We start from the raw sequence: 16,990 nt of genomic DNA on the forward strand, positions 1-16,990 counted from the left end.
AAGAGAGCTAGATAATAAAGTACAAAGGAAGAGAGTGGTAGGAGATGGATCCAGATAGGTGTTAATGAGAAGCTAAAATGCTATGCAAAGGAGTTTACTGGATTCTGTGCTTGTGCAGAAATGTTCAGCATGGAAATGACACAGATCTATATATGGTATGGGAAAGGTCACTCTGGTTGCACTGGGTTGGATAGATAGGAACAGAATGAATTGTGTTGGAAACAGGTGAGTTTATTGCAGTTTCCCAGATGAAAAAAAGTCAGTAGGTCAGTGAGAATGAGAAAGGAGGTGAGAGTAAGAATAGAATCGACATGATTTACCGATTGCTTTGATGTGAGGGGAGTAAGAATATGAAGAATCTGTGATGATTCCCAGGTTTGTAATTTGAGCAACTCAATGTTTTGCCATCACTGAAGTTAGGAAAACGGAAGGATAAGATAGATAAGGTAGAATGAGGTGAGTTTACTATGCATCTTCAAAAAAGTTTGAAAATGAACACTTGGGTTCTAAGGGTTTTGAACTGGGGCATGTGTCCTGGAGTGAGGATAGATGTCAAGTCATCACCATAAATGGTGCAAAGAAGGAGACTGGCCAGGCAGAGAATGTGGAGTGGGAAGGATGGGGCCTTAGTGCACACTAACACTTCATAGACAGGCAGAGTAAGAGAAGCCTGCAGAGGATACTGAAACACACAGAAAGGAAGGAGACAAGCCAAGGGATTGTGGTGCTGACATTGAGAGAAGTGAATGTTTCAGGGAGGGAGGAGGTTAAATAGTGCCAGTTGGTACAGTGAGGTGATAGAGGAAATCTGAGAAATACCCATGGGTTTTTAGCATCCAGATTAGTGGTGATCCTAGAGGAGCAGTTTCAATGGAATGGTGTGATAGAGGCAGTGTGTCGCATCAGTGAGAGGTAAAGGTCTGGGAATTGTCAGTTGTGGGCATCGTGAGAGGCAGCTATAAAGGAAGAGCTTAGTGGCTACAGGGAACTGGTAAGAAGTCAGTTGTAAGAAGGCTGAGGTTAGTTTTATTTTTAAGAGGGGTTACTCTAGGGACAGGAAAGGGGTTAAGTATGGGTGCAGGAAAATGTGGAGCTGGAAAGGGTTAGAGGAGCAGGCAGATAGCTGAAGAAGTTTATCATCGTAGTTCATAGCTTTAATTATTTTTCATGAACTGGAATCAAGCTCTTGTGTTGGAGAAGGGATCAGACAGAAGGTTGAGGGCTGGGAGAGAATAGTGACTTGGAATCACTCTTGAGAATTGAGAAGGTGACTGTATTATTAGTCGTGGGGCACCACTGAAATTAGATACTCAGAGCTTGTAGTCATAGAATGGTGTCGTCCCCGCCCCCTGCCCCACCCCACCAGGCAGTATTGGGAAAGGAGCAAAGGGCTTTGCCAAGGCAAGAGGTTAAAGTGGTGCAGCTCAGAGAAGAGAGGGAATCCGGAAGGCTGAATTACTTAGAGATAGTGAGGGATACCGGCAAGGGTTGGAGGTCATGATGAATTGGCATATAGTTGGAAACGGGGAGCAAAGGAGTGAGCGCCAGAAGGATAGGGCACTGTTGTCAGACAAGTGTAAAGGAGTTTTCAGATTTTAGACAGCACATTTGCTTTGCAGTTCTTTAAATTAAAAAGGATATGTGCGCATGGTTTTAAAAGTCAGATAACACTGACAGTGATGTGCAGAGCAGCCACTAGCTCTTACGTAGCCATTACTCTTGGTAATTACTTCCAGATTTCAAAATACAGTGCTTATACTGCTGTTTCTTGATACATCAATGTAAGTAGTTTATCTACTAACCTCCTTTTAGTTGATTTTGTTTCTAGAGCCTCTTTTCTCTTAGCCTGTCTGTCATGTTATTGGCTGTTATGTTAAATCAATAGTATGACAGTATTTATAATATCATACCCGTGAATGTTGTTTGTTTTTGAGGTAGTAATGTAATGTGATTTTTTTTCTCTTAAAATTTAGTTTTTCCTAAATTTTTGCCTCATTTCTTCATTTATGTCATTTTGTTTGTTCGTATATTCTTTCTTTCATTTATTCATGGACATTGTAGTTAACTACCTGGTTATACGAGGTCTGGAAAGGAACCTGGGGGTGTCACTATTCCACGTAGAGAATTTTAACAATTTCTTTCTTTATTTTCCACCTAGTATTTTTTTTAATTGAAGTATAGTTGATTTACAATATCGTGTTAGTTTCAAGTGTACAGCACAGTGATTCAGTTATTTATATATATATATGTATATATATATTCTTTTTTCAGATTCTTTTCCCTTATAGGTTATTACAAAATATTGAGTAGTTCCCTGTGCTATATAGTAGGCCCTTGTTGGTTCTCTATAATAATTTCTTTCCTTATGTAGTTTCTTATACCTTCAATTTCTGGCAATTTTGAAGGTGCTACAGGGTGCTCTGGAAACACTTAGGATGTAAAGTCCCTTTTCTGTCTTCCAAACAGGGTTGGATTATTTTATTGTTTCCTTATCTCCTTTTTTCATCCTTGAGCATTTAAGTTTCCTTGTACTTTCCCTCTGTCATTGTATTGGGGATTCCAGAGGATGGAGAGAGAGAACCACATGTAGCTGGAAATCAGGGCAGATTTTCCAGTGGGGCCATGTATATGTGAGTGGCTGAAGTAGAAGTGGATTTAAGATCACTTGAGTTAAGGAACATCAGTTGTTTTGAAGTTGAAATGTTGGAGAGAGATGTTAAAACCCTAAGTTGAGGACAGGAATTAGAGTATCATGGAAGATTCTGAACCAGAGTCTTAGTTGAATGGGATCCACAAGATAGATAATAGCATGGAAGATAGGAGATACCCTGGGTTTCAAAAGAAGAAGCTTTGAGTGAAATACTCTTTACAGATATCTTTAGCTAACATCTTGACTGTCTTAAAAACCTTGAAACATTAGATATGTAAATAAAATGTGTTTTGGTTGTGTCATATTGCTTAGAAAAGGGATAGTTGTCTGGGTGAAAATATATCTTGCTGTTTAAGGTTTCATATATAATTTTTTTTTATTAATTTAAGTAATCTTTATTGTTTGATATACGAAGTTTTCTTCATTGTTTTTTAAAACTTTGAAACATCTTTTCGTCTCCATAGCTTTTTTCTCTTTGAAATTTCTTCTGTGAGAAATCTGTTTTCTTTTCTCTTTCTTAAAGTTAAAAAAAAATTAGTTATGTATATGCACATTGTTTTAAAGTCCTAGTTGTTTAAATTCTAGCAAAAAGTAGGAGTGCCCTGTATATATTTCCCCATTTTTCTTCTAGAGGTATACTCTTATCAGTTGATTCTTCTGGTGATTGCATCCATAGCTGCAAATAGCTTTGGTTATATTGCAACTTCAAGTTTTTTCAGTTTTAGATATTTTTCTGTCAACTTCTAGCTAGCTATGGAAGAGGAGGATTGCCTTTTCTTTTCTCCCTTTGTCTCCACCACAAACAGTACCTTTTCATAATCTTTTGTCCCAATAGTTAGATTGTAACTTCAGTTAGGTAAAAATCCAGTGCTTATATGTTGGTGAACACAAATTTTATTTAGATGTGAGCCATGTAGTTTACCATGAAATATTTTCCTGTCTAGTATTTTGTTTTCCCACAGAGTCATTAATAAGTTGTCTACTTAGTTTTAAAATAATTGTCATTAATTCACTTTGAATCTGTCTTTTCAGCATACTCAGATGCATAGGGTTTTTTCATCAGTTTAATTTTCCAGAGCATCTGATATGTCCCAATCCGAACTTGTTTCCTTCTGCACCTGATAGAGAGTTCACCATCATTCTGGGGATTCCCTTTGCCTCTCTCTTGTGTTAGAGTTAGATCCCTCTTTCCTCTGTCCTGTGTCTTTCCCTTTCTTACTGTCTACTTCTTTACTTTGGTGGGGATCATCTGCCAGTAGAGTCCCTGATAAAAAGGGTACATGGGAAGTGAAAACTTTAAGACCTTGCATGTCTGAAAATGTATTCGTTTTATCTTCACACTTGTTTGGTAGTTTGGGTGTAGAATTCTAGATTGGAAATTATTTTCCTTCAGCATTTTGAAGCTACTGCTTGGTTGCTTTCATTATAACTTGAAGTGAGAAACTGCTCTGATTTCTAAACCTTGTATAGGACCTTTTCTTGTAGATCTTTGCTTTGTTCCTTAGCATTCTGCTGTGATATTTTTCTCTTCTCTTTGCGCTTTTGTTCTGATCTCTAGATGATTTCTCCAACTTTGCCTTCTGAACCCTCTATTGAATTTTTTATTTCTGGTAACATACTTAATTTTCAAGAACTTCCCCTACCTCTGCTTTTGATACTCCTTTTTTATGCTACCGTGTACTTGTTTCATGGTTGCATATCTTTTGACTCTCTGAGGATACTAGTCAGAGGTTGTTTTTTTTTTTTTTTAAGTTTTCTTCTTTCTGCTTTCTTCCAAGTTGCCTTTCTCTTTGTTTTTGGTACCTATATTTTACATGCTAGAGACTCCAGGGGATCACTCATTTAGGAGGGGGATGCTCAGCCTGTTGGAAATCTAAGCTTTGTGAGTAGGACTTGTTGACTATGGCTTTTTCTTTGGAGGATAGCCCTATGTGTGTTTCTTCAGATCATTTCGGGTAATCCAGTTCCCAGAGGAGACTCCTGCCTAGAGAGTAAAGGTTGGCAGCCAAACTGAGGAAGAGGGTTGGTATTTATGTGTTAGCAGTAGGCTGCATGAATACCTTCACTTAAAATCCTGCTGCTTTCATTCCTTTCAGTTGTGTGTAGAGTCCTGTCACTCTGCTTTATTCCATTGAGAGTATAGGCTAACCAGTTTTCTCCTTGGATGATGAGGAGGCATTTGATAGACTTCTTTGGAGGGGATCTGGGGCTTTAACTGCTCCTCAGAGAGGCTTTCTGCCAGCCTTCCTCCCTGCCCTCCTTCTAACTTAATTTCAGCTCTGGCAGGTACAGCTAGTTCTTTGGGGGATTTGTGATACAGCTTGATTCGTGGCTTTTCCTACTGATGACTTATTAAGTGTTTTAGGGGGAGTGCATGGTCTTATCCATCTGCTTTTCAGATTCTGTTTTACCAAATATTGTTGCTGTTTCTTCCTGTTCTGTTCTCTCCATACTTTGGGGATTATGCCTTAAAAAATTCTCTATATTGGTGCTTTTAATAGAGAAAGAGCAAGATTAGATATGTGTGTGTTCAGTTCACCACGTTTTCCAAGAACAGACCTGTTTTTTGTATCGTATGAACTGTGTCACTTCCCAAGTTAATTTTAAGATTCTTCTGTAATTTTAGATATTTCTGTCATTTGAAGGATTTGCTCAGTTTTTGGTTTTGTTTTGTTTTGGTTAGATGAAAGTGTGGGCATTTGAGCTTGATTGAACACTGAAGATAAAATGTGTGAAAGAATAAGGGGATATTTATTATTGAACTGCTAAATTTATCATAAATAGTAGAAAGAACTGTTTTTAGAAGGAATGGGTTTAGCACTTCATTTTTTTTTTAAAAAGGAAATTAAAATTTTTTTGACAAACCTCTTTGGGCTGCTGTGCTTTAGTTGGGTACATTCCCTATAAATTTTTCAGAAGAGAAGAAAGGTATTTCTTCCTTGATAGCTACTTGCAGTAATACTAAGACCTGATCAAGGAGCAGTTAAGCAGGACTAATCCTTTTGCTGCAAGTGAAAGAAAAGTCCTATAGATATTAATAGGGACCCTAAGTTGAGCCTATTAGTATTAAAGTATCGAATAAATCTCCAACACTTTATTGTTAATTTATTCTTTTTTCCTAAATTTATTTAAGAAATATTCATTGCTTGCTTCTCTACTGTATATTATTCTACTTGTTCTCACCTGGGGTTCTGCAGCACAGTAGTCTGTGAGCTTTTTCAAAGGATATTTTCAAATCAGACTCCATTTCTTCCTAAATCAGGAATTCTGTGGGTAGATCCCAGGGTATGTGAATACTTAAAGGTTTATAAATATTTTCTTTTGTATATTCCTGATTAAAAATTACTGTGAGGAGGACATACAGGTACATAGCACAGGAATGAATGACCCTATCCCTGCCTTTTGCTAGCTCATGGTATAGCAGACAAACTGTCTTAAAGGTAGAAAAATAATTACAGGAAGGTTAATCTCATGTGCATGTGTGTGTGTATACATTATTGTTTTAGGTAAATACTGAAGAAATGGCTAACAAAGAACCACAAAGAGAATTTGAAAGTTTTATATCAACAAGTTGATAAGATAACATTTTCAGGATTCCAGTTCTGCTCATTCCAGTTAACCATCAGCTAAGCCAGTCCCTGCCTGTAACCTGAGCTTGCCTATAAATGGCATAGGAAGGCAGCCAAGTTGAGCTATATTTTCCCATTTTTCCACAGAGTACAATACAGACCACCTCTGACAGATAAAACATTCCCTAATCTGTAGGTTGGGTTCTTGAGACTCAGTATGAGCCACATTTTTATACCCACTGTATATCCCTGTTAGGGTTTCTTAACACTCATCAGCATGTTTCAGAAAATCAGATTTTGACTGCCAGTTTCTTTTCTCTTACTGTGGTAGTAGAGGTCAGTAGAACCTTTGTTAGTGGTATTTTACTTTATGTAAATTAAAATATTTTCTGTCATTATGCTTCATTACTCAGGTAACATTAAATCTCTCCATTGCGTGCCCACCCTCTAAATAACTTAAAACTAATTTAAAAAATTGTAAAAACCTGACACATGCCTGATAATTATCAGTCAAGTTATGGAATCAGTTTAATGAACAAAGGAATGTTGTCTCTCCCATTAAGACAACCTAATTCTAAAAATGAGAGGCCAAGAGAGGTTGTTGGCAGCTCATTTTCTAGACAATATTTTAAATTGTGTTCATTTTAATAAAGTACACCTATTTATTTTTGACAAATTAGAGCTAGATTCTGACCTTTTATTTTAATCTAGGAAAAATCCCTTCTAGCATTTCCTTTCCAATTTTAACGACATGGCAACTTACACATATTTTTGAAAAATTTTGGTAAAATGAGATCTTTGTTTCGGAATACAAGTTAAATTCTGAGATCCAGCATTTGAAAACTTCTTTATGTTTTTCTTTTTTGTGGTTCCTCTCAGGAAATATACAGCCTGATGTAGGAGGGCTATAGGCATGCATATAAAAATAAATGATGGGTAAAAAGGAAGCTTTCCCTAATATTGTTTCTCCTTGTATCAGACCTCTTTGTTATATATAAAAATTAAATTTAAAATTATTTATTATCTTTAACCTCATTCCATTTCTGTAATAGTTTAAATTGTCAAACAACTTTCCATCTCAAGCCTACCCATCTAATCAGTCTGTTAAAAAAAATATTCTGAAAAGTGTATTGTATAACGCACATGTACTTAACCACCCCAAATAAACACATAACTAATATTTTAACATTTTTCATATATTTTTTTAAGTGAAATTAACTACAGAAAGAATACCTTCCTCAGACCCTTTCCTTTCTCTACTTCCTTTTCATCCTTTCTTCCTCCTGAGGTAATCACAGTCATGAATTTAGTGTGTTTCCAGTCTGTGTTTTTAAATGTACATGTATCCATAAGAAAAATATATTTTAAAAAATTTGCATATATGGAATCATTCAAGTTTAAAAAAATGTGTGTCACTATTTGGAAATTGTTTATTTTGACTATGAGTATATCATCCTGTGAATAATACAGTTCATTCTTGTTATTCACAGTAGATGTTATATAAAGTTGCTGTAAACACTGAATTAGTGAATACTGAGCCACTGCTCCTAAGGGAAATGCAGAGTTAGGGTCCTGTGAGGCTCAGACTACAACATTTTTGTCACTGAAACACGTAACCTTGTTTTATGTGTGTTTCTGTTTAAAGACACATTTTAAAATAGATATTATTGATTTATTAACATTGAGCTCAGGGTCAACAGCACTATATAATTCGTGCCTAAATGAAACTTATCTAACACTGTATTTTCTCCATAAGGCACATCACGGCCTTCTTGTGCTTTAGGAGCAGCAGACAGTACTTCACACTATCCTTGGGGGTCATTTTTAAACAGCAAAATCACCGACAAAAATGGGAAAACTGTGGCACTAAGAGATCATGAAAAGGAGACTTACTTGTAGTATAAAAGCTGAAACAAGAAGGCAGAGCGTTGCCTGGTTCCACCTGAGCTGTGAATGTGAATGTCAGCTCCAGTTTTCGCAGCTCTGCACATGCGCATGTGCATGTGAAAGCACCGCAGATACAGATTTCAGGGTTACAAATAACTTCAGCGAGTAGGCAAATTTGCAGATAACCAAATCCATGAATAATGAGGATTGATGGCACAGCATTTTATTTATATCATACCCTGCTGGTGGACTTCTGGGTTGTTTTTACTCTTAGAAGCAAAGCTGCTATAATTTTATGCCTTTATGTAATAGCACATGTGTGGGAGTTTCTTTGGGGTTTGTTATAAGAAGTGGAGTTAGTAGTGGTACATTTTAAATTTTATTAGATGTTGCCAAATTGTTCTCCAGAGTGTTTATATCAATGTATATTCTCATTAGCATTGTAAAGTGTTGCACAGATTTTTGCCAGCTCATAGTATGTTTGGCTTTACATGTTTGCTATTCTGGTGGTTATGAAATGGTATATATGATCATTATTTTAATTTGATTTCTTCTGAAATCTCTGATTTCAGTGTCTTTAATTTGAATCAGAGACCAGAATTTATGGTTTTTAGAAGTCCTTTTATTTTTGAACTGAAAGCTTTCTTAATTTTTTATTGTGATATTTAAGTCAGTAGTGGTCTAATCTCTGTCATATGTCCAATTTACTTTTCAGTTTGCTAATCCAGACTTTACTCAGCCTATCTCAGAAGTTGTAGATGAAGTAATTCAGAATTGTCCTATTGATGTCAGACGTCCTCTCTACAAGGTCAGTATTTACAGCAAAATTGTTATTCTAGGTCATACTTTTTAAAAACTTCTTTGTTTTCTCTCTTGGTGAATGTAAATTTTAAAACACCTCTCTTCAAAGGGGTATAATAGGATTTTAGTACCGTTTCTTGTATCTTTAAAATTTTTTCTTCTTTCTCTTACATAAAAGTTGTATTTATTTATTTATTTTGTCCACTAATACAGAATATTGTCCTCTCTGGAGGTTCAACCATGTTCAGGGACTTCGGACGTCGCTTGCAAAGAGATTTGAAAAGAACTGTAGATGCCAGGCTGAAATTAAGTGAGGAATTGAGTGGTGGTAGATTGAAGGTTGGTTTTCTCAGTTATTGGTGGGAGGGTTGAGGGTGCCTTGATTATTATATTGGGAATGCAAAATGTCTGCCAACTTTCTTTTATTTAGAAAGATAAGAGGAACCTGAGGTATTCTAATGGCAAGTGGTTAATTTTATAGATTCATATTCATGATATTCTCGGTCATTCCATTCCTCTAGGATATTACCTACATTTCTGGAAAATATTCTTGGTTATAGCCACGAGAGAGATTTTTTTGATATCTGTCTCAAACAGATAATTTATATATAGTAGATTCCTTGCATATTCCAGCAATAATATTCTTTATGGGTCCACAAAATTTTAAATACCTTTTACAGCAGGACAGCAAAGCAGAGTTGAGAGAGAGAGGCGGTTGTGTGGTCAAGCCTGCTTTCACAGACTCTAGCCTCTCCCATACAGCCTCATTAGTGTGAAATCAAATTGGTGGTTCAGCAAAACAACCTTTCTGTTACGTGTCCTGTAATTTTGGGCTTGCTGGCAAAAGGTCAGAATTAGCCTTAAATTCTCAGATGACTGCTGTATGTATTTATAAGACAGAATTTCAGTAAATTTTGTTTCATTTTCGTTAAATGTGGGATATTGAAGGAAAACATTGATTCAGAGGGCATGTTGCTAAGTAAAACACATTTTATTCAACTTGGAAAACTACCAAGAATGAGGGCTTCATCTGAGACTACCGCAGTCACTCAAAATTACTTAAACGTAAACTACAACACTCTTGTATTGCTGCTTGTTGAGAAACTGCATGACAGCTGACTGTTTTCAGCCCCTAAATTTTGATTATCTAAAACTTATCCCTTGGAGTACAGTAAAAAGTACTTGTTTAGTTTGTAATGACTCATTACAGATACATGAAATGACAAAAGAAATGCTGTTTTTGAAAACAATATTTCAGTAAAGTAAAAATGTTTAAAATATTTTTAAGCCTGTATATTTCTAAATAAGAAATGAGAGGGCTTCCCTGGTGGCGCAGTGGTTGAGAGTCCGCCTGCCGTTGCAGGGGACACGGGTTCATGCCCCGGTCCGGGAGGATCCCACATGCCGTGGAGCAGCTGGGCCCGTGAGCCATGGCCGCTGAGCCTGCACATCCGGAGCCTGTGCTCTGCAATGGGAGAGGCAGGAAAAACCTGTATACTAGAGTACTCTGCCTCCTTCCCTTTTATTTTACTCAGTAGTCATTTTTATAGATCTTCATAACATCTTTATGTATTTGTATTTAAATCTGGCTTTATTTCTTGTCAATCCAATTTTAAATGGCAGCCAAACAGCTTTTTTTTAAACAAAAAAAGCCAGATCTTTTTATGACATTTAAGTTTTAAAATTTTTTATTTTGACATAATTTCATGCTTTAAAAAACTTGGCAAAATCTAGTAGAAGATTCCTATACGTTGTTCTCCTAGATTCCCCAAATTTTAGCATTTTATACTAGTTTTATTATTCTGTTTTTATAAATATATGTCTATATGCAAATACACACATATACCTTTTTCTGAACTATTTGAGAATGAATTGCAGATATGATGGCCCATTACCCCTAAATATTCTATTGTGTATTTCCTAAAAATAGACCATTACAGTTATCAACAAAATTAACCTTGATACACAATATTTTATCTAGTTATAGACCTGATTCAAATTTCTCCTATTATTGTTCTTTATAGAAAAAGGAAAAAAATACATTTATTTTATTTTTTCCTGGTCTAAGATTCAATCCAGGATCACATGTTTGAATTAGGTATCATTTCCCTTTAATCTGGAAAAAGTACTCGTGTTTTTTATCTTTTATAACCTTAATATTTTTGAAGAGTACAAGCAACTTATTTTGCAGAATCTATCTCAGTTTGGGGTTGTCTGATGTTTTGTTAATGATTAGGTTCAGACTTTGCATTTTTGGCAGTAATACCGCAGAAGTGATGTTGTATTCTTTTTAGTGCATTGTATCACTAGACACATGATATGATTTGTCCCATATGCTAACTTTGATCACCTGGTTAAGTGTCTGTCCGGTTCCTCTATTATAAAGTTATTTTTTCCTTTATATTTAATAAGAATCTTATGGGGAGATACTTTCAGACTATGTAACTATCCTGATTTTCATCCAACTCTCACCCACTGGTTTTAATATCCATTTTTCTTTCCTAAAATAGTTATTACTGTGGTAGCGGCCAAATGGTATTTTGCAAATTCTGTCATTTCTTCTATGTTTTATAGTCTCACTTTACTGGAAGGAAGAGTATTTCCTTCCACCTCGTTCATTCATTCATTAAGTTATATCTATGAACTCCTGATTTCTCAGTTATTCTATACGCTGTATCATTAATATCAGTGTGATATAATATCAACATATCATTATACTATTATTAATTTTGATGCTCAAATTTTCTCAGATTTGGCCAGTAGGAATCATTCAGAGGTGGTTTTTATTCCTTTTGTTGTGGCCCCAGTATTCTTCAGGTACTTCCTTATTTTCTGGAACAGCAACATATTGCAGGTTCATCTTGTACTTTCTCTTCTCCAGTCTTGTAATCAGCCATTTTGTTTCAATGCACCCTTGTTCCTTTTAGTGGAGAATGCTATTAAGAAACAAAGTTTTATGCTATACATAAAATAGCTAAGCAAAAAGATTTACTGTATAGCATGGGGAACTATATTCAATATCTTATAATAACCTCTGATGTAAAATAATCTGAAAAAATATATATGAATCACTTTGCTGTACACCTGAAACTAACACAATATTGTAAATCAACTATACTTCAATTAAAAAAAAAACAACCACCAAGAATTGGACACTAGGTATATTCATTGCTACTGAGGGGTCACTGCTTCTAGGCCTTTTTGGCAGTCAGAGCTAGGATACGTGTGAGTATCCATCTATATCTAGTTGGCTCTATTTATATAAATTAAAAACTATGGATTCATACTGATAATGCAAGTTCCAGAACACCATAAGGTTCATTCTAGCCTTCTACCTTCCTATATTTGTAATGTTCTTCCCAGACAGTGAGAAACCTGGCTTCTGTTTTCTATAATACATTTGTTTGTGCTCAATCCTGGAATACATATATCGTAGTTTCAGAATTATTAATCCATACCACTGTGAGAAATAGACCCGCTAACTGGAGTTCAGTGGTTCCTTAGTTTTTATCTTAAGCCTGAGGACATAGCCATAATACTGTGTTCACAGGTTACCTGGGTTAGTTCCTTTCCCTCACTGCAGTGTGGTTATGTTTTTAGAAAAATAATAAAATTAGCTTAATTTGTTTTTGTTGTATTCTGTTTTGCCATGTGTACCCCTCCCCCTGCATCTTTTAAAGTTTTATTTACTTATTTTTGAGTATGTACATCTAAGGTTAAATGATACAGAAATTGTTGTATGAATTTACCATTGAACTGATCTTACTATGTCTCTTATAGCCAAAACCTATTGATGTACAAGTCATTACACACCACATGCAGCGATATGCAGTTTGGTTTGGAGGATCCATGCTGGCTTCCACAGTAAGTGAGATGAAGCTTACTTTAAAATTTGATTTTTTTTTTAAGATAAAAGAATTTATCAGTACTTACACAATTTAAAAGAACAAGAGGAATTTCTTAAATTTTTATATAATATTGTTCAGGGAAGTGATTGAATAGAAATGTACACAGTATTTTAAAAAGTGGAATTCATTTGGATTTATTTTCTTTTTGTTTGTTTGTTTTTTTAGAGTGAGCCTTTAAAGTTTTAAAATTTATCTGTAGGGAAAAATTTTTTAACCCTGTGGTAATACAGATATCAGAAGGTCATTGTTTTTTCTGTGCAAATATTTAAAAGCATTAAGAGTTACGTTTCATCACACAGGAAGTATGATGTTCTAAACTGAATAAAGGGAATTACTAAGATCCCTCTCCCCAAACCAAAACATCTTAAAACCCCTTTAAAAGATATTTTAACATTGTTAGCCTACTAAATAATGGTGCTTTATCCTGTAGTACACAGAGTATTAAACAAAATGTAAGAACTTTTATCTGAATTATTGAAAACTATACAACCTTGGATTGAAAACCATTTAAAAATAAGAGGTAAAAGTTATTTTCTTCCTTAATTTGAATTGTCTTCAGTTGTGCCGTATAAGCTAGTTGAGTGTGTAATTTTGCCCTTTGAGAACCCTCCTGCACTGTTGGTGGGAATGTAAATTGATACAGCCACTATGGAGAACAGTATGGAGGTTCCTTAAAAAACTAAAAATAGAACTACCATGTGACCCAGCAATCCCACTACTGGGCATATACCCTGAGAAAACCATAATTCAAAAGGACACATGTACCACAGTGTTCATTGCAGCACTATTTACAATAGCCAGGTCATGGAAGCAACCTAAATGTCCACTGAAAGATGAGTGGATAAAGAAGATGTGGCACATATATACCATGGAATATTACTCAGCCACAAAAAGGAACAAAACTGAGTTATTTGTAATGAGGTGGATGGACCTAGAGTCTGTCATACAGAGCAAAATAAGTCAGAAAATAGAAAAACAAATACCAGATGCTAACGCACATATATGGAATATAAAAAAGATGGTACTGATGAACCTAGTGGCAAAGCAGGAATAAAGATGCAAAAGTAGAGAAGAGACTTGAGGACACAGAGGGGGAAGGGGAAGGTGGGATGAAGTGAGAGAGTAGCATTGACATACACACTCCCAAATGTAAAATAGATAGCTAGTGCGAAGCTGCTGCATAGCACAGGGAGCAGTTCAATGCTTTGTGACCACCTAGAGTGATGGGATAGGGAGGGTGGGAGGGAGGCTCAAGAGGAAGGGGATATGGGGATATATGTATATGTATAGCTGATTCACTTTGTTATACAGCAGCAACTAACACAACATTGTAAATCAGTTATACTCCAATAAAGATATAAAAAGAAAAAAAACTTTGCCCTTTGAGAAATGAGATAACAGAGCATGGAACAGTCTGTCCATACCAGACCGTGAGTGAGGAAAACAGGTTAATCTAGAAGTTTTTGTAGCATGACTAGGAGTAGTTTATCTGTAATTTAGATTAATGCTGCTGCTTTTCTTGATTCACTGTACAATGTGGGAAAGCCTCAACAGAATGGTCTGAGCATTTGAGATTCAACCTTCCATTCCTCAGAATTTCAAAATCCCAGGAGAAACAGGTGTTGAGGAGGGGGATGGAGGGACTCGAGTTAAATGCTCCTTTTCAGTTTTGGTTATAGACTTAAAGCTGATTTTGAGTCATGGTTGCTAGAATTTCTAAGCTTTGTTCAAGTACCATGAATGGACTAATAATAAACATTTTAGATTTAACAAATCTATTTTAAAGCATGTGGAAAAGTGGTAAATTTTTGACCTTTACAAAAATATATGCTTTTATTTGCAGCCTGAGTTCTACCAAGTATGCCACACCAAAAAGGATTATGAAGAAATTGGACCTAGCATTTGTCGTCACAATCCAGTGTTTGGAGTCATGTCGTAAAATTGGCTTCATAGTTATTGGGGTTAGGGAGGTGGGGAAGAAATAATCTTTCTGATTACCTGTTTTGTCTGGATGGCTGGTTTTGAGGTTGTAAACCTGACTTGAAATAATAAGACCAAACATAATTATACAGGAATATTTTAATAAGTATATCAACATGCGAATGTAGAGGAGAGCCAAAATGATTAAGTGTTTTTCTTTAGATTGAATATTTGAATCTTAACGTGTAACAAAAAGAAGTGGGTTTTAGTTCTTTCTGTGCCCTGCTATTTTGTATATTATTGAATTATCCAAGATTTGATGGGATTCATCGGTATGTAGATAGCTCTATAATGCTTGAATTGTACACTCTGAAGTGTGCAATGCAAGAGCTTGTTTATATTTCATACTTTTTATACTTTGAGGAAAAAAAGTCAAAGAAAAACTAGTATTTGAGGGAAAAAAATGACCAAGTAAAGGATAAATACAAAAAATAGCCTGTGAGACTTGGCATACACACACACTCATGGGATTCCAGTTATTAGGAAGTGCTTCCGTACCCTATGCCCCCCAGTGGTTTTCTTTGCAAGTGCTTTTGGAACTAAGAAGCTAGTATCTTGGATTAACTGATGCCTGCTAGTGCTTTCTGATTACTTGCATTCTGTTTCTCGCTTTAAAGGAAAAGTAAAGACAAGACTGTTGGACCAGTATTGCAGTTCTGCAGTGTCATTTCTTATTAAAAAATGAATAATTTGATTACCCAAATTGGTATATTTAAAGCCTAACACCATTCTAATAAAGGCACAAATTTCTTTTTAATACTTGTTTCAAGCTCTTTTAATCTCTTTATAAGTTAACTAATAAATCTATTTTCTTCAAACCTCTGCAGTAGTTCTTGAAAAATCACAACAGTTGGTTAGCAAGCTGACTTTTTTATGTGCTCTAAACAAATAATTGTGAACTTTTAATATGTTGAGTGCTTTCATTTTGATAACTGGATCTCCATTTGATATTTTCATTTGTATAACTCATTTGCAGTCTGAAAGTTTTTTTAGTGCCAGTCCCTGACATATCATGGAAAGTTAATTTTCATTGCATTTTAAAATATCTGGATCATGAAGAACAAGTGATGAAAATAAATTAAAACTGAATTACCTTTTCTGTTTTTTTTTAGAAGCAGTGTCATTCTACTTTGTGTTTATATATTTACATACTTTTTTATTTCTGTTGAGATAGGATTCATTGAAATCTCTATAATGTATATGGTAGAAAATTTCTTATGAACTTGAAATTTTATGTTATTTATAGAAGACTAAAATGGGAGATGTTTTATAGGATTTTAGAACTTAAGCAGTAATACCAGTGAACACTTGAACTTCATTATCCGTGAAAATAACACACAGGGTTAATATATATACCTCTGTCCAAAAGTTGAACAATTTAATTGTTTTTGTTGTTTGTTTTTAATATAAAGATAGAATTGGGGCGTAAACATTAGTTTTTATTTAGAGTGAATCTGGACATTTAAAATTATATTAATCATTTATGTGACTCTTAACCCTTTGAGTGGGGGAGTCAAGAACATACTGTGTGTCTTGTAGTGGTGATAGTATCAGGGTCACAGGTCTTCTTTTACTTGAAAAAGTATTTCATGAATGTTGTAAAAAAAAAAAAAAAAAACTGTTCAAACAGTACCAAAGAGTACGTAGTGAAAGTAGATTTCTTTCCTACACTAGCCTGTCTCATTTTCTCATCATTACACTGTTAGAATGTCTTACGTGTCCTTGTAATTTTCTGTGCATATAGAAATGACTATAGCTCCCTTATTTAACACAAATAGGAGCTTACTATATATGCTGTTTTGCACTTTGTTTTTCCAAAGATCTTTTTTTTTTTTCTTTTTGCGGTACACGGGCCTCTCACTGTTGTGGCCTCTCTCGTTGCGGAGCACAGGCTCTGGACGTGCAGGCTCAGCGGTCATGGCTCACGGGCCTAGCCGCTCCGCGGCGTGTGGGATCTTCCCGGACTGGGGCACGAACCCGTGTCCCCTGCATCGGCAGTCGGACTCTCAACCACTGCGCCACCAGGGAAGCCCTCAAAGATCTTTTGATACAGAACTAAATTGATAAGCATTGAAGAATTCATCCTCCTGGCCCAACAAAGTATTAGTATTGTCATAAACGTCTTTTCCATCTAGGATGGTTGAATAGTAAATAAGCAAGCTTGAAAGACATGTTTACAAAGCTGCAGATTACAG

At 35.5% G+C, this 16,990-nt stretch overlaps 1 protein-coding gene across 1 annotated transcript in view; it reads left to right on the top strand.

Annotated features, from left to right (window-relative positions):
- ACTR3 (actin related protein 3) overlaps positions 1-16,422 on the top strand; it is a 58,370-nt gene extending 41,948 nt beyond the window's left edge. Inside the window, exons 9-12 of the mRNA XM_030843830.3 lie at positions 8,822-8,914; positions 9,121-9,246; positions 12,688-12,771; positions 14,659-16,422. Coding sequence (XP_030699690.1) covers positions 8,822-8,914; positions 9,121-9,246; positions 12,688-12,771; positions 14,659-14,754 — 399 coding nt within the window. The 3' untranslated portion in view covers positions 14,755-16,422. The remainder of the gene's footprint in view (positions 1-8,821; positions 8,915-9,120; positions 9,247-12,687; positions 12,772-14,658) is intronic.
- The last annotated feature ends 568 nt before the right edge of the window (positions 16,423-16,990 follow it).

Source organism: Globicephala melas, chromosome 7 (genome assembly GCF_963455315.2).
Source record: "Globicephala melas chromosome 7, mGloMel1.2, whole genome shotgun sequence".
Taxonomy (NCBI): Eukaryota; Metazoa; Chordata; class Mammalia; order Artiodactyla; family Delphinidae; genus Globicephala; species Globicephala melas.